Genomic DNA, 19566 nt, shown 5'->3' with positions numbered 1-19566 from the left:
TGCTAATGTTAAAGTGCTGTAAACACTGTCATATAGTTTCAAAAGGAAGCTAGTTTTCAGTGGGTTAGGGCAGTCGCAGGTGCACAGCTTGGGGGTACTTCTGCATCTATTGCTGTCGCAAGGCTCAGACAGCATCTGTGGTGTGGAGCACATTCCATCAGCTTTGGCTGGTGGCCCAGCTGCACCGCTATCTGGAAAGAGATAAGCTAACCTCTGTTGTCTATGCTCTGGTAACCTCTAAGTTAGATTATTGCAACATTCCATACGTGGGAATACCTCTGAAGACGGTTTGGAAACTTCAGCTGGTGCAGAATTCAGTGGTCAGGTAATGGGGCAAGATGGCTTGAGCATATTACACCAATCCTGGCCCAACTGCACTGGCTGCCAGTTAGTTTCTGGTCCCAATTCAAAGTGTTGTTATTTGATCTATAAACCCTTAAACAGCTTCAGGACTGCAACACCTGAAGAACTGACTCTCCCCATATGAACCAACCCGGAACCTGTGATCATCATTTGAGCCACTTCTGTTAGTAAGAGCCATTGTGATGTTGTCACTAAACTTGCCAACTCATCACACAAAGGTGCCTGGCCTAATTCTTTGCTTTTAGCTGCAGCTTTATCTGTAGAAACGAACAGGTGCATTTTCACAATATGCAGATGAGCATCATAACCTGCTGTTGGGTGGAGGAACAGGAACCAGAAAAGAGTTGGCATTCTTAGCAACACCTGGAGTTACATGGTGACCTTAACTATGGAAGACTCAAATCTGAACTCCACTTTGACTATAACATTCTCTGAGGGAATTTCCAGGCTGTCGCTATTTTCAGGTGTGATTGAATCACATACCAGCAAATTCAGGTTGTGCAATAAAAGTTGATTTGGAAGTCTTCCACAAGAAACCTGCTTCCCCCAAAGATCAGACATTTTGAGATAGGAAAGTCATGGGGAGGGAAAGTGCACTGGACAGTGTGAGAAAATTCTTGATGCAACGCCATCTAATCCACCCATCGGATGAAGGGGCAACATGTTCTAGTATTTGGCCTCCATTTGTGATCAACCATATACCAGGTTGAAAAACTGCTTATAGGTAGACAGGGTTGTCAGATACTCATCTTAAGATGGTGGCTGTAGCAACCAGGTTATAAAGTCATCCAGTGAACTTCATTATTGAGTGGGGATTTGAACATCATTCGTTTAATATGGGGTGCTAGGGGAGGGGTAGTACCTTTGGTGGGAGACATCATCCTTACCCTGCATTCAGCTCTCACCTGTGGCTCCTAGAAGCTGTCAGATGCAACAGTGGCCACACCCCAGGAACAACTTCGACTGGCTGGCTAAACCAGGTGAGTTAGGGACTTAACTTGCATGCAAAGGCAGGCTCCGGCAGATCGAGTGGATGAGACCAATAGTGGGTCCAGCAGTCAATAAGACCGTTTCTGCACATGCTGTAGAGGGAAGTCAGGGAGTAGATTGGGCTCATCAACCTAGGAAGGTAGCCCATCTAGGAGAAGGAAAACTCTGATCCTAAATCTCTGCTGTCTTGTGGGATATCTTCAGGAGAAACAAAGTCTAACAGCAAACCCTACATAAATCAGGAGTCCCTAAGGCAGTTGGGTGGCGCCTTGGATACCTCCTGGCAACTCCTGAAGCCAAGCTGGTGCCAAACATATTGCTCTAAATTTTCCTTTGGACCACATAAATGAGGCCAAAATGGGGGTCTTGTCATCTGGGCAGCCCATACACACTGGCCCAAAACCTCCATACACACTGCCCAGGCTTGTGTCCTGGAGAGGTCACTTCAGTGTCACTAATGCAGCGGTTTGACTTCATCCCCAGAGGCATATTGCATTGTCTCTCAAAGCAGATAGATGCCAACAGCTTAGAGTAAGTACATTGCACAAAAATGGCTCTGAACTGTGTATAGGAAAAACAGTCCCTGCTTGATTTCTGCATTTAATCCACATTACTGCATCCCTGTGCCAGGAAAAGCCTTACCTGCTTATTTTTTCAGTATGAGATTGCTACTAAAGGAGCAAGAACAAAAAAAAGGTGGCAGCTACGTGTAAAGGAAGATAGGCTTGCATACTTTTAAATAATTGTGTAGAAGAGGCAAGTTCAGCATTGCAAGACACACCTGCCCAAATCCCTCCCTCTTTACAGCTATTAAAGGTGCAATCCTATGTGTGTTTATTTGGGAGTAAGTTCTACTGAATGCAGTGGGATTTACTTTGGAGTAAACAAACATATGACCAGTTTGTAAAGGTATTGGTGTGCTCCTTTGCATCTAAAGATCCTTATCTTTTTGTCTACCTGATTTGTATATGTAGATAAACTTGACAGGATATTGCAATACATGTAAGGATATCCGTGCAAAGAACAGAGCAATGTTGCTGGCCTTGTCCTTGATGTTATCTGGCTAGCCTAGCCCTGCCCATTGAATGCCCATGCACAGTGGGCAAACATATGAACAGAAACCCCTATATTTAAGGGATGGGATGAGGGGCTAGCCCTGCTCTCTCTCTCATATGTGCTAGGACGATAATCTGAACTGCCCTACTGAGTCCTAACACTGATGTTGTTTAGCCTAGAAAATATCAAGTGATCTACCAAGATATCAAATATACTGTAAGCCACCCTGAAAACATGCTTATTAATATTTAGATTGCTTATAAATCTTGTTAAATAAATAAAATTAACTGCTTCATAAAAGAGGGGGAATCCCTAAGTGACTTACCTAAAACAGTGTGAAACATTTATGAAAAATACAGATAAAATCTGTAGATTTTAAGAACAAGGATACGTAACAAAATTATACGTCTGGGGAAGCTTGCTGTAACTAAGAAGTCTAATCAGCATAGTGAGGATGCCCAGCCTGGTGTTAATATTGTTTTCAATAAATTGAAGGGTAGCATATATATTGTTATTTTAAAATATACAGAGAGATATGTAGGCACAGATCAGCAAGTGTGCATAGCCACCCTCAACCTTGATGTACAATTTAGCTTCAGTCAAATAACCTCAAGGTTATTGGTTGGGTGTCTTCCCACTCTGACCCCCAGTAAAGTGTATCCACCCCTTCGTTGAACGTAGAGGTTGAGGACTAGAAAGTGGATGCTTTTATTGAACTGATGTGGAAATCGCAATATGTGAGCTTGGCGAAGTACCACAGTCCGACTCTGATTAATGAGGTGTTTCCAAATCCTTGAAAAGCGCGAAAGGGACCTACTAACTGTCACCACTCTCACTTATCTTGGTGTAGAAGTTCGCCACGTTGTTACCTTTGACTCTTTCAGACGGAGTTAATGCCTGTTCACGGAGAAATTATGCCCCACTGAGTTCGATATGGTTTAAAAGTTTTATATTGCAAGATGGAAAAGGAACTACTCTTCTCCCCCCTGCGCCCCCCCCCCAACGAAGACTTCTAAGAAATACCGGCTAACGGCTTACATTCCCACTGATTCTCAACGCCATTTATTGCAAATCGTTTCTGGGGAACGAAACTATAAACTGCAGATGTTCCCGTATAAGCCGCATATACATCCGGATCATGGAAGAAGTCGTGTTCAAAGGAACGACGCATGACCCCTCGCAAATGAGTTTAAAGAACTCCAGCTTTTCTAATTGCGTTTTGAAAGCTGGGCTACGTCTCTTTTTTGACCCTATAGCCGTCCCATCCGCCGCTAGTTTTATTGGTCGGAAGAGCGTCAGCTGATCGTCTCCCACAATTTTCAATATGGCGGCGTCGACATAGCCTGTGCTGAGAAGCGTGGAAGTCGGTGCTGGTTGGTTGTGCTGCTTCTGGGAAGGAAATATTCTGGGTTGGAGGATGAGTTAAAGAGGTTGGTGATTGTTAGACTGGAGCAAGCTTCAGATTCTATTATGGAACATGTTTTGTTTCCTTCCGCCCGGAGTGTGAATAAAGCATTTACTTTCCTATTCTCCACAATCTATGCTGTTCGTGATATGCTGGCTTAGCTTTGTTTCCGATTCCTTAGACTAGGAGGAGGATTATGGAAAAGATGGATCTGAAGTGTTGTGTATTTTCTTTCCTTTTCCCGGTGCTGCTGCAAGCTTCCCAGTTCTGATCAGACGCAGAAACCTACAGCCAGCAATGCGGAGTAAGAGCATAATTATGGTGGTGTGCAAACAGCAGCCAATCGAGAATTCTCAGTTAAGTGTCAAATATTAGAGTTAAATAGTTTTGAGAAAATATGATCAAGACCCATTACTTTAATACTTACCTTCTTTGTGTTAAAGCCCAGCAAATTTCCTATAGTTTGGATAAAGTGTTTCCTGAAGGTGGTTAATTAAAGAATAACTTGAATAGCTAGCCTCCCTAACTCTGCTGCCCCTCCTGCATGTTGGAAGATGCGTTTGGCAACTCATCCATTTTTTCTCATTTGATTGGTGAGCTGGTGGGCCTTCCAGTAGTCCTGCGCAAGTAAGATCTGCTGCACTGCCAGGTACCACTTGCCCTTAGGCAGCTGAGACAGGACTGTGAGCCAGCACTGGTCTAGAAGCCACAGAATTAGCCTTATACCAGCAGTACATCACAACATTTTAACTTAGGGGCATAGGAAACTGCTTTATATTGAGTCAGAGCCTTAGTTCATCTAGTACATAGTTGTCTATACTAACTGGCAGTGGCTCTCCAGGATTTCAGGCAGGGTCCTCACCCAGCAGTACCTGGAGTTGTTGGGGATTGAAATTGGGACCTTTTGTATGCTACATATGCTTTACCACTGAGCTATGGCTGTCCACTTGCAGATTAGAGTATAAGTGAGAGGAAGAAGGAGAAGCAAAGCTTGGGAAGCAGTTTGCATGCTTTTTCCTGCTACCTCTGCATGTCTTGTTTCCCCCTGCCAGCTGGATTGCCAGCTGGCTGGCTCAGAGAATTCACCAGGAGAGCATGGGGGCCGGTGGAGGTCAAATGGAGAGACCCATTCGTCCTTCACTAGCCCACTCACCTGCATGGAATTCTCTGCATAGACTTCCTAAGTGCCTATTGTTATCAGGTAAGTTGTTAAATTCAAGGCTGATTTTTAAAATCTGATAATTCTTTATCTTTTTTAAAAAAAAATTAAGGGCCTCTTGCTCTTAAAGGCAGGCGAGGCCTTTCCTTTTTAACTAATCACCGCTTGCTACCCATATCTTTGGAAGCGGGCAGCTATCATAATGTATGTAAGCTGTCACTCATATACAGAACAGCAGTGCTGATGATTGGAAAATTATGCAGTAGAAATAGCTTTTCTTATACTTTTCAGAAAATACTCAGGAAGAAGCCTGTACTAATGAAAAGCAAGTGTCTCCTGTGGATTTGGACTCTGGGAGGCACCTTACCTCCTTACAGAAGGGCAGGAATTCTACAGCTTCAAAAGGCCTGGAATATTTCACCTTTAATTGCTCTTAAAGTCAGAAATATTTTTGTGAAAGCCATGGATGGTGATCAGCCACAATGTATGGAAACAGCTGACTCGAATCTGGAGCAAAATGCGGCTCAGTCCCCTATCGTGAGCACTACTGGTAGCAGTGAGGCAGTAAAGAATGGAGGAACCCTGGTCACTGAAGGGAAGGGGAAAATATTTTTCCCAAGTGCCAATGAAGTGTTCTACAACCCTGTTCAGGAGTTTAACAGAGACCTTACGTAAGTAGACATGTGGGAAGAGATTGCTTTCCATTTAATTTTGCAAATGATGGACTGTTGGAATCTGCTCTTGCATTTTGGAAGAGGCTGCCCCTTTGATTTTGTGAGAATGAGAAGGGGCCTGCAACCACTGGCCGAATTAAACTTAGTTTTTGAGTGTAATGAACAAGAGAGGAACTGTGACATTCGCACAGTGTTTTTCTTCTAAGAAAAAGATGCTGGTGCAGTCATACCTTGGGATGAATACGCTTCAGGTTGAGCGTTTTCGGGTTGCGCTCCGCAGCGACCCGGAAGTAACGGAACGCGTTACTTCCGGGTTTTGCCGCATGTGCAGACGCTCAAAATGATGTCACGCGCATGTGCAGAAGCGGCGAAACATGACCCGTGCACGAGCAGACATGCAGTGGCATGTTACGTTCGCTTCAGGATGCAAACGGGGCTTCGGAACCGATCCTGTTCGCATCCAGAGGTACTACTGTACTGTGTACCCTTGAGTACCCCCAGAAAAAAAGCTCTGCTTACAGTTGTGACCCCACTTCATTTTATTTTTTTTACTAACTCACTGAGGACTCCCCAATCCACCTCCTCAGGTTATTCCTATGGTGAAGGTGGGTTCAGTGGACCTTCATGTCCAGAAGGGTTATTGTGGAGTGGGGAGAGGGAGGGAAGCATTTGGCTTCCAAGGATGGGTACCTGATTCAGCTACAAGGTCTGCTTTTGCAGAAAGACTTTTCTCTCTCTTCTCTCCCAGCATACTGCCCAAGGGGCCCTTATTCTGCTCTGGAGGATTGGGGGGAACCCCCAGAACAGACTTAGGGGGCACATGAGGGAGGGAAGTGAGGGGTGAAAAGTATCATTGGGCAAGTAGAGCTCACTTAGCACTACATTGAATTCACCCCTGCATGTGCTTGGTGCTAAACTCTCCCTCTTCCATTGGGATCTCTTCAGTGGTGCAAGGATATGTACTTTTGCCACCAAAAGGAACCCTATTCTCCAGAAGCTGCAAGGAACCCTGGGGGCAAAGGATCCTGGAGAGGCCTGCATTTGTGTCCTGGGTGCTCCTCTGTTTGCTAGAAGTATCTTTGTGTGTGTGAGGATCAGGCTTCAAGGACATGTGCTAGAGGACGTGCATCCTAGTTTTTACCCACTTCAAGACCCTTTTGGTAATTAAGTCAAGTTAATTCCCCTTTGCTGGCAAGAGGGTTGATGAAAGGAAGGGCCAGTCCTTTGACAGAGAAGGGGCAGCCCTATTTTGCTGCCAAAAAGATTTCTGTCAAGTGGCTGATAGTTTCAGGAATCTGGTAGTTGAGAGGATTTTTTTTAGTAATAATAGTGATGATGCTTGTGTTCAGTGAGCCTTAAAAGCTGATTTATATAACATATTTTCTATGGGATTTGTCTACTGATACTGTAGCATAGCTTTCAGCAACGAATAACTACCCAGTAGTTTAGGCTGAAAAATATGGAGGGGAAAGCTGTGTTCGCTCATTTAGTGAGTATGGTTTGAAGCAGAATGGCTTCTCACGGGGGTGGGGGACCTGTAGCTTTCCAGCTTTCTGGATTGCAGCACCCATCATTCTTGATGGGTGGCGTCATCCATGTCGGCTGGGGCTGATGGACGAGCCTGTGCTCTGCAAAATGAGTGGTTCTGAAGACACCCAGGGTCTTTAGTTTTGAGGGGGGTTTTCACAATCAAGTGGTATATAAATTTTATGAAATCTTTTTTTCTAGTATATCTTGGCTACAGAATAACAAAAATCACACCTCTGACACCTCTCTCCCCTCCCACATATAGGTGTGCAGTCCTTACGGAATTTGTACGGCTTCAGCTTTCATCAAAAGGGATTTCAAGTGAGTAGTAATATTTTCCTCTATTCGAGACAAGACCCAGAGGGGGAAACCGCTGATGTGTAAGAGGCATGCATAATTGTCTTTTCAGGAATGTTGATTTACCTTTCTCTCTCCTTGTTGTTTGTCCTGTAGTCTGGACATTGGGGTAATTACCTCTTTCCATTGGAGGCAGCTTTTCTCTCTCTTCAAAATGAAACGTTTGATTAGGGCACTTCCCTATTCTTTCTCCTGACTGTGAAGTAAACAGGAGCAGAAGAGGTGTTGATGCTCTGATCTCCCCTGCACTTGCTTTCTGCCAAGCACCCAAGGCTCTTTACATTTTAAAATATTAAAACAAATAAATGTTATAAAATGTAAAGTTGGCCAGGGGAGAGAGAGGGGAGAACAGTTTGGCTGGAGCAGACCCTGATATTGACTCTGCCTGCTGTTTCCACTCTCTTCTTCCTCCTTCAGTTCTATGTTGTTCCTCTTGCTGTGACAGCTGTGCTTTAAGCACCTGTTTAGGCAGGCTTGCATACTGTCAGCGGCTCTGTTGTGAACTAGCCATGCCCCATTTTGAAGCCTTGGGGATTGTTCCTAGAACTACAGAATGTAGATCTGGTTAACACATCACTCTTTAGCCAAGACCCCACTCTGTACCATAAAAGAGCAATGAGCAGCTGTGGTCTTCTTGCACAAATTGTGCTAAGAATATCTATGCAAGGTAAATAGAAGCTAGAACTCTAGCTTGATTGGCACATTGTAGATCTCTTAGCACCCTGCTAACCTTTCTCCAGCTTCTGGGAAATGGCTGCTTAGCTTCCTGGAAAATATATGCAATCTCTTTGTCCATGCTGTTCAGCATAATGTTGAATGCCATATTACAGTTGTATGAAATGATTTCAGGATTGCAAATCTATGTAAGGAGAATGGCAGGCCCCGACCTCATGTCACTCTGTGTTATTTCCATCTGTTCCAGTTGCAGTCCCTGGAGAGGAGAATGTCTCAAAAGTGATTGTGGATCTCTCGAAAGGGGGAAAAGATGATGACCTGGAGCAGACACCTGGTGGTGATGACCAGCAAGATAATGAGGAGCATGAAGCTGTGAAAGTGGGAGAAGTATGCCAGGTGCTGTGTCCCCGTGTATATGTACATTTTGGGGGTTTGAGGGTCTTGTGATGGCACCTTATTTTATTGTAGTGCTGAATGCATTGATCCCTTGTTCATCCTTTCCCTCCTTTCTTTTGTTTTGTCAATATATATATATATATATATATATATATATATATATATATATTGTATTAGTTTTATTGTGCTTAGTTATATTTTATCTATTTGATTTGTGTCCTGCCTTTCCTTCAAGGCTATCAAGGTGGCATACAAGTTTCTCCTTTTATTCTCTGAGGTAGATCAGGCTGGAAGATAGTGACTGGATTAAGGTCACCCAGCAAGATTCATGGCCGAGTGGGGGGTTTGAACTTGGGTCCTACCAGTTTGACTCCAACATGGTAACTGCTACACTATGCTAGCTGTGTTACAGTTTTAACTGCAAGGTCTCTGTTTGGTGCAGAGGCCTGGCTTACAAGTGGTCACCAAATGCTCCACTAAATGCTAACCACCTTGCATTATTCCCTCTCTCCTCCCCAAACTCCAACACTGAGTCTGTGTTTTAGCACACATTCTCAAGAAATCCAAGATCTGGGGAACAGCTGGAGATTTTGATACACGTTGAGGCATTCACAAGGCTGACCCAGTCTTTTGAGATCTGCTGCAAAAGTCAATTTGTGTCTACTTCACCATGTGCATTGGTCACAAGATGATAAGGCATAGGAGGAAAATTTTGTTCTACATCTCCATCAGTTGTGGCAAGGGGATACCATTTGAAGTCAGCTGTTATGTTCATTTTTAGCAAGGCATCTGTGGAGCTCAGTTGCTTTGGGGCCTCCCACCACCTCTCTTTTCTAGATCTTTCTTCCTGTCTCTCTGCAGGAGGGAGTGCGAGTGCTGGAGGCCTTGGCTGCTTCTGGATTACGCTCCATCCGGTTTGCAAAGGAGGTTCCTGGCCTTCAGAGAGTGGTGGCGAATGACATATCTGCCAAGGCTGTTGAGCTAATAACCAAAAACATCCAGCTCAATGATGTCGGACACCTGGTGACTCCAAGCTTGTCAGATGCCCGGTGAGTAAAGGTTTTCCATTTAGAACAGAGATAAGAAACCCATGACACTCTGATTGTGGTTGGACTCCTGCTCCTTTCAGCCTCAGCCAGCATGACCATGGTTGGGGATCATGGGAGTTGTAGTCCAGCAGCATTTGGGTGGCCACAGATTCCCCACCCCTGATTCAGGGCCTGTGAGCTAGACTCCTGCTCCTTTTTCCATAGTAAGAACTGGGCCACTGTTATCTTTTTGTTTCTTTTTGTGTGTGGAGTGTGGTGCTTCTAAACAGGTCTTTCTCCCACACTCACAGGATGCTGATGTACCAGAGCAAGGCAGACAGAGACCTCTTTGATGTCATTGATCTGGACCCGTATGGCAGCCCTTCGATGTTTCTGGATGCTGCGGTTCAGAGCGTGAGTGACGGAGGTGAGCTGATAACTTCTTCCAGCTCCAATTTTGTGAGTGATGGTGAAAATCAGGTTGTTTGTACCACTCTTCTTCTGCAGTGGTTTTTTTGCCTACTTAGCTTTTCTGTCAGTCCTTTATAAACAGTTTTTTTGGGGGGGTTCAAAACAAAATCTGGGTATAAATGTAAAATGCGGACCATAACCTCACGTTGACTCATGACGGAAAAGCTAGGACTTTGTCAGAGACATGTTTTTGGCATATTATATGGCAGTCTAGCTATGCGAGTTCCTAAAGCTCTCTGAGGATTGGAAGACTCCTGTAAAAGTGAAATTGTTCCTGCTGTGCAAGCTACAGAACTCTTTCTGTATGCCTTCCCTGCCTCACTGAGACAGGAGAGTTTTGTTGTTCCCTATGCACAGATAGAAACTGAAGCCAGCATATGTAATGGTTTGGCTATGGGCTTTGTGGCAGAGCAGCAGTCCAAACTGAGGTCATGGCACCATATGCTTTGACTCTACAGTTGTTGCTTGATGCCCTTTTAGGTGTGTTTTTTGGGGGAAAGATTGTGTTGTATCTCCTGACCCTTCCCTTCCCTTTGGGGACACTGTTGCAGGCCTGCTGTGTGTCACATGCACCGACATGGCCGTAATGGCTGGGAACTCCGGGGAGACCTGCTACAGCAAATATGGGGCCATGTCTATCAAGGGCAAGTTCTGCCATGAGATGGTGAGTGGATTGAGCTGCCAGGAACCCCAGACTACAAGCCCATGTCCCATCGCTATATCTGTCCAGCCTTTGGCCCGCCTATTGCCTTCCTCAAGAGGAAATGAATGCTTTCAAGTTGGTGGTTCTGCAAGGTCAAGTGGTATCTACCGGCAGTGCTATTCAGGCATCCACAACTACTGCAGTTCCACTCCTCTTTCTCCCAGCTTGGCTGCCTGCTGCTGTGCTAGAGGACATACTCCCAAGGCCAACCTCAAGATAACAGAGTGACTCTTACATTTTTATGGGGCTGACACATGAAGAGTTGAAGTTCCCATGTATCACAGTAATGTTAACTGTCCAAAAGCAAAACGTAACAATGGCTCTCACTGTAGTTTCCTCCTACCTTCCTTCAGGCCCTGCGGATTATCCTGCACAGCATTGATCTGCGGGCCAACTGCTACCAGCGCTACATTGTCCCACTCCTGTCGGTCAGTGCAGATTTCTACATTCGTGTTTTCGTCCGGGTCTTTACTGGGCAAGCCAAGGTTAAAGCGTCTGCCAGGTGAGCCACCCCCAAACTTGAGTTTCAGTCCTTGGGTAGTGCCCCATTTGTGCTTACAGCCGTTTTAGTGGCATCCAGTGTGGTGTAGTGGTTAAGAGCGGTGGACTCGTAATCTGGTGAACTGGGTTTGCTTCCCTGCTCCTCCACATGCAGCTGCTGGGTGACCTTGGGCCAGTCACACTTCTCTGAAGTCTCTCAGCCTCACTCAACTCGCAGAGTGTTTGTTGTGGGGGAGGAAGGGAAAGGAGATTTTTAGCTGCTTTGAGACTCCTTAAGGGGGAGTGAAAGGTGGGATATCAAGTCCAAACTCCTCCTCCTCTTCTTCTTCTTCTTCTTCATGTGATCATTGATATGCAGGTCCTTTTGGACACAGAAGAAAGTAGAATGTGGGGCAGGGCAAGGAGTGTGTGGGGGCTGTGAGCGGCACCACTGTGCAAAATGGTCACCACGTGTGTGTGTGTGTGTGTGTGTGTGTGTGTGTGTGTGTAGGGCTGTCCATGGTGCTCCCAGTTAGCTGAGGTAACAGGGAGCTTATCCACTGCAACCAATACTTATTGAGGCCCATCCCTGGGCTTTTCTTTCCCTGCCTCTTATTTATAGCCAAGCCTGCTACATGTTAATAATTCTCTTTCTTTTGGCAGCAAACAGGCCTTTGTCTATAACTGTGTGGGCTGTGGCTCCTTTCATATGCAGAGACTTGGCAAAGTGGCTCACAATGGAAACAAGTAAGAGAGCTGGGGAGATGTTTTTTTACAGAACAATCAAACAACATTTCCCCTCTTCCTCCTACCTAAGACAGTCAGGTGGGCAGATTCCAGGAACACTTGCGCTGCCAGATGTTCCTGTGTTGACCAGGGTGGGAAACTCATTTCCTGGGTGGCTCTCTTAATGAGGCATCCTTTTTCGGTGGGGGTTCATTGCAACATTTCCTTTATTCTCAGCCTTTGGCCTCAAATTTTAAAAACCAAAGTTTTGTGTGTAGTCATACACAATAGGTTTGTGGGAGTCAGAAGCAGGGGGACGTATTGTTTCTGTGAGGAGAGGAGGGTGTGTTTAGGCGCAAGTTTCTGTTAGAGTGGAAGTCATGCTAGCTCATTTTTGGATGCTTCCTATCGGTGTAATAGAACAATTGGCAAACGGGAAGGGATCTTGGGGAAGTGAAGATCAATGTTTGAACCCCTCTGTGCCTGCCTCTTCTGCCTGATGCCAGAGATAATGGACACAGTTCTGAGCTACCAATCAAAGGAGGCAAACTGACAGTCTCTCTGATGGATGCTTAAATGATATTTGTTCCCTGTATCAGGAAGTCTTTAATGTTTTATTATGTTTTAATATGTGCTGGAAGCTTCCCAGAATAGCTGGGGAATCCCAGCCAGATGGGTGGGGTATAAATAAAATATTAATAAAAATAAATAGAGAGAGAGAGACTTGGGCACCTAACAAGCAACATTTAATAAAACAACAACAAAGGAACAGGGAAAGAAAAAGTATTGGCCCCATTTACCGCAATGAGGCTCTTAAATACTGCTTTTGCTCTCTCTGACCAAACAACAGCGTCAACTACAAGGCTGCCTGTGGGCCTCCTGTGGGACCATCCTGTGAGTATTGTCAGCAGCGCCACCAGGTGAGCCCAGCTGATCTCTATACCTCATAATATGCCCCTGGCCAGAAGATCTCAAGCTAACCCTTGCTTCTCTCCTCCTCCTCCTCCTCCCACAGCTGGGTGGCCCTCTGTGGGCAGAGCCCCTGCACAATGCGGATTTTGTCCAGCGAGTCCTGTCAGCAGTTGGGAGCAACCCAGCACGCTTCCGAACAAGCCAGCGGATTCAGGGCATCCTGAGCATGGTGATGGAGGTGAGGAAGACTGTGCAGAAGATGAAGGCGATTGCCATACAGGATCCCTTCCCCTTTAGACCACCCCCATGAGCTGCAGCTTTTTGCCAAGGTGCAACAAAGGATGTTGCATAGTGGACCACTGAGTTGTGCAAACTCTCAGTGTGAATGAACAAATGAATACAGTATTGTGTGGCAATTGGTTTGATTTAGAAATTCAAAGGGAAGGGTATGTTTTGTGCTTGGCACCCTTTTCATATAGGGCAGTGGTTTTCAGATTTTTTCTAGGGCACCTTGGGGTTCCTTGGAAGCCCATCTAGTGAGAAGACTAGCAGTGGTAGACAGAAAAAAAAGAGATAAGAAGGGAGGGACGCCAAAAGGGAAGGGGGAAACAATGGTAGATAAGCAAGAACTTGTATACTGCAGTCGGTCTTCTTCTGCAATCCACAGCCACAATGGAATACCTACCAGTGTCTGGCAATGTTCTGGCAAATGCTCTCACCTTGTGTTTAGCAAGGGGAGTGCCTGCAAAAAAGTTTGCTCTAGAGCAGGGGTGGGGAACCTGTGGTCCTCCGAATGCTGTTGGAAAGTCCAACTCCCATTGCGTCTCATAGTAGCTGGAGCAGCAGCACCCAGAGGGCTGCAGTTTCTGCACCTCTGCCATAGAGCAGGCCTCCGTTCTCACAACCTGCAGTAGATCTGAAGCAGATGAATCGCCGTGGAAAGGAATCTCTGCAGGGAGAAGAATCACCCAGTGTACTCTGGTCTATTGACAATCTAGAAATAGGGTGGAGAAACAAACAAAGATTAAAAAGCCACCACTGCAAGATCTTTGTTTGAAATACTCTATATAAGATAAACTGGTGCTGTCGTCTTCATGGCAACAGTAGGGCAAACACCCGGTTTTAACTAGTATTGTTTTCTCTCTGTGTGATAGGAGCTCAGTGATGTCCCTCTCTACTACACCCTTGACCATCTCAGCAAAACCGTCCGTTGCAGCAGCCCTTCCCTGCTACAGTTCAGGTAAGATTGGGGTTTGTGCTGCAAGAACCTATCCTAAAGTGGGGGAAAGCAAACAAAGAGCGGTTGTAGTTTGTGTGGGTTGGAGTGGGCAGGGGCTCATTTAGTTGGTGGCAGAGTCAGGCTCTGAAAGCCTTTATAGAGCTACACTGGAGCATTGTGCCTTCCTTTGTTTTCTGACTTCCCTACTCAGCAATCTTGTCTGGCTTAAGCCTTGAGGGTCCTGCCGTGGGACTCTTGTGTTTTCTTGTAACAGGGGTGGCTGATCCGTGGCCTTCAAGGTGTTGCTGGACTGCAGCTCCCACCAGCCTTGCCTATGGATCAGAGTGATTGGGGCTGATGGGAATTAGAGTCTGAAAAAAAACTGGAGAGCCACAGGGTACTCACTCCTGTCCTATAGAGGACTTTGTGGCTCTCTGGGTCTCTGTAGTTCAGACCTGAGTAGGCCAGTTGTGTTATGCTAGGTTGCTGCTGGAACTTTGCTTTGTTATGCAGGAAGCCACAGGTCCTGTTGCCCAAAGTGATAAGCTGTCGAAAAGCCCCCCCTTTTCTTTTTATAATAAATTTTATTCAATTTTAAACACCTAAGCACATTAACTTAAAATTCAATATACCATATATTTCTCTTAAAAAAAACACAAGGTGACTTCCCATCCTTACCTCTGTGGTGTGTTTATTCCTACCCATATTCTGCTGCTATATCTAATACATATTTCCTCTACTACAATTTTTGTCATTTTCCACCCACTGCTCCTAATTCAAATCCTGCCTGCAGTTTCATTTGGCTATAGTTCTTTTTCAGATATTCCAAAAAAGGATTTCCATTCTTCAGTAAAAAGCTCATCACTTTGGTCTCTCACTCTTGCTGTCAGTTTTGACAATTCTGTACAGTCCATTAGTTTTGCAATCCATTCTTCTTTGGTTGGGACTTTTTCTTCCTTCCAATTCTGCACACATAGGATTCTCGCAGCTGTTGTTCCATACATAGTTTAATAATATTTTTTGGGACATTTGTCCCCCATATCCCTAGAAAAAAAGCCTCTTTTGGGGGGGAATTACCAATTTTAACATCATCTTCATTTCATTATATATCATTTCCTAAAATCCCTTAGTTTTTTTCCACATATGAAAACTTTCCCTTTTCTAAGCAGATTGCTCATGCTATAGGTTTTCTGGATCCAAGACAATGTTGCTTCTAGGCTGGGGTCTGGCAGTTTGAGGGTGGTCATCTTCAAATTGTTGTATTGTTTGGAAAGAATGACACTTCACAGAGTAGCTGGGACGAACAAGTTGACAGACTACAGTGCTCCGACATCAACAAGCAACAAATGTTTAGGGGTGTGCAATGAAATGGTCTGAATCTGACCAAAATTGGAATCCCGTGTTCTAATAATGAGGTAACAAGTGATGTTGGCTATAGTTTGAAATACAGAATTGACTCAAACAGTGAGAAACCCTCCACTGTTTCTTCCAAAGTTCTTCCCCTTTGGAAATTAGGGATTTCTGTGCAAATCTTCCCTGGATTTCCTTTCCAGGTCAGCTCTCCTCCATGCTGGTTACCGGGTGTCACTGTCCCATGCCTGCAAAAATGCCATCAAGACAGATGCGCCACCATCTGTGCTCTGGGACATCATGCGCTGCTGGGTGAGCAAAGTCTTAACCTCTGCATAAAGGAGCTTTTATTTCTGTATCTTTTACTGTAGGCACCTCCAGAACAGCTATTTGTTCCCCTTTCTCAGGCTCCAGCCTGTGGCACTATTGTTTTTTTGTCTGCAATGATGGGGCATGCTCCTGCCACTTTGTACCACTGGCCACTGTTTCTGCATGTATACTTTGCTCTTTGGGTCTGGTTTGATAAAGAGCGATTAAAACACAGTCCTGAGGTGTTTGTAAAGGACAGATTCCTAGCCATCCTTCACCTGAAGTTTGTTTCATTTGCTTTCCCCTTTTCACCTCTTGAGATTAAACCCACTTCTTGTTCTATTCCCCTTGCCTATCTCCCAACTTTAGGAGAAACTCAATCCTGTGAAAAGAGAGCGCCTTTCCGAGAGCAGCCCAGCTGCCCACATCCTTTCTGTAGAACCCAAGTAGGTATTGGGGGTGTACTGCAAGACTGGGTGCTGGATGGGCAAATATGGACCTTAGGCCAAGAAAGAAATGGCCCATTGGCAGGAAACTTTGGAAATCAGGAGGGCATATATCTGTAGGCTGCTGTAGGTTGTGGTGCAGGGGTGGGAGGGACAGACAGCTGTGGGCTAAGATAGCAAAATAAGCTCTAGGGGTGTGTGTGTGTGTTCAAATGCTCAAGTTTTTCATCTAGAATTTGTCCTATTCTGACCAAGAGAAGGTAGTGATCCCACTTTGTGAAAGGGGTTTGGTTCCAGATAGGAACTGTCCTTCCCGCCCCGACCTGGCCACAGTGATCCATGCGATGGTCACCTCCAGGCTTGACTACTGCAATTCGCTGCCCTTGAAGCTGTCCCAGAAATTCCAGTGGGTGCAGAATGCTGCAGCGAGGCTCCTCACGGGGTCTCTGCCATGGGAGCATATTCACCCAGTGCTTTTCAAGCTGCACTGGCTCCCGGTGGAGTACAGGGTCAGATTTAAGGTGCTGGTTTTAAAGCCCTTCACAGCCTAGGACCCTTGTACCTACGGGACCGCCTCTCCCAGTATGCCCCACGGAGGACCTTAAGGTCCATAAATAGCAACACCCTAGAGGTCCCGGGTCCTAAGGAAGTTAGATTAGCCTCAACCAGAGCCAGGGCTTTTTCAAGACTGGCTCCGGCCTGGTGGAACGCTCTGTCACATGAGACCAGGGCCCTGCAGGATCTGATTTCTTTCTGCAGGTCCTGTAAGACAGAGTTGTCCTGCCTGGCCTTTGGCTTGGAGTCAATTTGATTCCCTCCCCCTCTCTTTTTTCCTCCTGTGATGAGGCTGCATTTTAATGTTTTAATGTTGTATTTTAATCTTGGTTTTTAAGTTGTATTCATTCAACTTGTTTTTATTATTGGTTGTTAGCCGCCCTGAGCCCAGCCTTGGCTGGGGAGGGCGGGGTATAAATAAAATTTATTATTATTATTATTCCTTGCTGAAACTCTTAAACTCCACAGGCTGCAGGCATCCTTCACTGTCCGGGCAGATGCTAATCCTAGCTCACGAAAGCAAGGCCTCAAACGGTTCCAGCTAAATCCAGAGCCTTTTTGGGGCCCAAAAGCAAGAGCCAAAGCTGGGTAAGATTTAACAGGGAATCTGGGTCTACTGGGAGCAAGCTAGGATACAGTTTATGTAACCTGGGATACAGGATGTAAAGGTCCTGAGGTGGGGATGGGGCATTAGAACAAAGACAGGCCAGAACTCATTCCTGTTGGTTAAAAATGGTACCAGAATGCATTACTTTTAAGGATGTCATGGAAAAGCTGACAAGGAGAACTCTGGCACTGGTATCTTCTGGTATCGCCTTTCCCCATTCCCCTGTTTCCCCACCCCCCACTTCCTGGGAAGTAGAGGAAGATGTATCTACCTCATTTGGGCTACTCCTTCTGGTCTTTGGCCCAGGTTTCTGCCCTGACTCTCCTGGCTAGGGCAGTGGCGACAGGGACACTGAAGCAAAAGCATCAGCCTCCTTGGCTCTGTTCTGACACATCTGCTGGGGGCAGGGGTGGGATCTCTTCCTCCTTGCAGGAAAAGAGAAAGCTACACCAGAACAAGAGGAAAGAATGTGGAGAACAGAGTGATGGGGCCCACCTGAAGAACTTTCCCTGCAAACGGTTTCGGCAAGTGAGTAGTCACAGCTACTGTGCTGTTTGCCTAGAACTGAGATGTTGGGTTGGTGTGTAAAAGAAACTGGGTAGCCTTTTGGGGGAATCTGAGTGTTAATGACAGCAGGGAATAGCTGTGCTTAAAAGTGCAGGGGAGAAGGGACATGGTTTTCTGCTCTCTGCCCTGTTCCATCTCTCTTTTGCTTTTTTACTGTCTTAAGCACATGGCCTGTGCAGCTAAAGTTCTTTAAGCTGCACTCGTGGCAAATGGAGGAAATGGTACCTGTGTAACTGATTTTTATCTCATAGCACAATAGAATTGGGAGTGGGAAAGGGTTAAGCACACCCCTCTTTTCTGGGTTCTGGTTTTATTCCACTGGAGCTGCATGTGGTTTGCCTCTCTGCCATGTGGCAGGCAGTTTTGTAGGAGTGCTCTTGTCAGCTGCCATTATTAGTTGTAGCTGCTGGCAACCAGAGGTCATTATGCACAACCTGTATCGAATGGTCTCATTTAGGGGAGTCAGCTGGAGAATACAGTTCTCATTAATCATTTTCAGCCCAGCTACAATTGCCCTGTCCCTAAACTCCATTCTATGTTTGGTATGAGGATGACCAATGAAAAGCAGATTTTTTTTGAAAAAAAGATACTGTTTTTAACCAGGCTTACGTAACTTGTGACCCACCAACCCAGGCACAGCTTACCTGGTGCTTCACAGCTGCTCTGTTTTTACAGACCTAGGCAGGCAGCAAAACCAGGAGGTTCCTTAAACCTGGGTTACCCTATTTGGCTGGCTGGGTCCTTAGTTGTATGTAAGTCTGTTTTGATTTTACCTGCAATATTTAAAACACTTGCAGACGGCAAGTGGGCTGTTTAGAGGAACCTTGAAAATTTGGTATGTTTGGCTTTTATGCAGAACAGAATGGTGAAGGCAACTAGAGGTGTAGCTATGGGTTCTGTTCCCAGATCAGCTACAGCCTCCTTAGGCCAAGCTGCCAATTTCTCTTTTGCCTAAGGCAGGGGTCAGCAAATTTTTCAGCAGGGGCCAGTCCACTGTCCCTCAGACCTTGTGGGAGGCTGAACTATATTTGGGGGGGGGGGGAGAACAAACTTCTATGCCCCACAAATAACCCAGAGATGCATTTTAAATAAAAGCACACATTCTACTCATGTAAAAACACACGGATTCCCGGACCGTCCGAAGGCTGGATTTAGAAGGCAATTGGGCCGGATCCAGCCCCCGGCCTTAGTTTGCCTAAGGGCCAGCTGCTTCAGCCACAGGGCTGCATGCAAGGACTTGAATGGTTTAGTGATGTTTGGCGTTGCTTTTCCCTTACAGGGCAACTGTTCACTGGGGGACAAGTGCTGCTACTCCCATGAGACCGAAGGAAAGACGGCAGAAAACAACCCAGCACCATCTTGATGAGAAACAGTCTTTGGTATCTGCTCCTTTTTGTTTTATATATTTGTGCTAAATGGAGAGCCTTTATTTTCAAATGACTGTCCATTTATGATGTGCCTGCCATTAAACAATGGTGTTAGCTTTTGATGGTTCTTGGTTTGCTAGATGTTTTCTACCTGATCATGTTCAAACTGCTCTCTAGTAGATCAGCTGCCTGCCCTGTGAGCCTACTGAACTGTCAGGCTCTTC

The 19566-nt window shown here is 45.6% G+C and overlaps 1 protein-coding gene across 5 annotated transcripts; it reads left to right on the top strand.

Annotated features, from left to right (window-relative positions):
- Window positions 1-3687: 3687 nt before the first annotated feature.
- On the top strand, window positions 3688-19462 carry TRMT1 (tRNA methyltransferase 1). Of its 5 annotated transcripts, none has more exons than XM_083717946.1 (18): window positions 3708-3839; window positions 4072-4118; window positions 5265-5644; window positions 7440-7495; window positions 8454-8602; window positions 9464-9651; window positions 9942-10057; window positions 10653-10765; window positions 11158-11306; window positions 11948-12031; window positions 12861-12930; window positions 13026-13160; window positions 14077-14162; window positions 15695-15803; window positions 16170-16246; window positions 17270-17389; window positions 17816-17936; window positions 19255-19462. In XM_083717946.1, exons 3-18 carry the CDS (start codon window positions 5292-5294, stop codon window positions 19336-19338), a joined length of 2010 nt encoding a protein of 669 aa, XP_083574072.1. In that variant the 5' UTR covers window positions 3708-3839; window positions 4072-4118; window positions 5265-5291; the 3' UTR covers window positions 19339-19462. The 5 variants fall into 5 exon arrangements, with proteins under 5 accessions (XP_083574069.1, XP_083574072.1, XP_083574070.1 ...); XM_083717944.1 differs by having other exon boundaries at window positions 4072-4170; XM_083717945.1 differs by having other exon boundaries at window positions 3717-3839; window positions 3996-4170.
- The last annotated feature ends 104 nt before the right edge of the window (window positions 19463-19566 follow it).

Source organism: Podarcis gaigeae (genome assembly GCF_964106915.1).
Source record: "Podarcis gaigeae genome assembly, chromosome: 2".
Classification (NCBI taxonomy): Eukaryota; Metazoa; Chordata; class Lepidosauria; order Squamata; family Lacertidae; genus Podarcis; species Podarcis gaigeae.
Note: the sequence above shows the minus strand (reverse complement) of the source record. Positions and strands in the feature narration are given on the sequence as shown.

Coding starts and splice junctions, on each gene's coding strand:
- TRMT1 (XM_083717943.1), top strand. CDS start 5,292: ATGAAAAGCAAGTGTCTCCTGTGGATTTGGACTCTGGGAGGCACCTTA. Junction 16,247..17,269: donor ATCCTTTCTGTAGAACCCAA/GTAGGTATTGGG, acceptor TAAACTCCACAG/GCTGCAGGCATCCTTCACTG. Junction 17,390..17,815: donor AAAGCAAGAGCCAAAGCTGG/GTAAGATTTAAC, acceptor TGCTGGGGGCAG/GGGTGGGATCTCTTCCTCCT.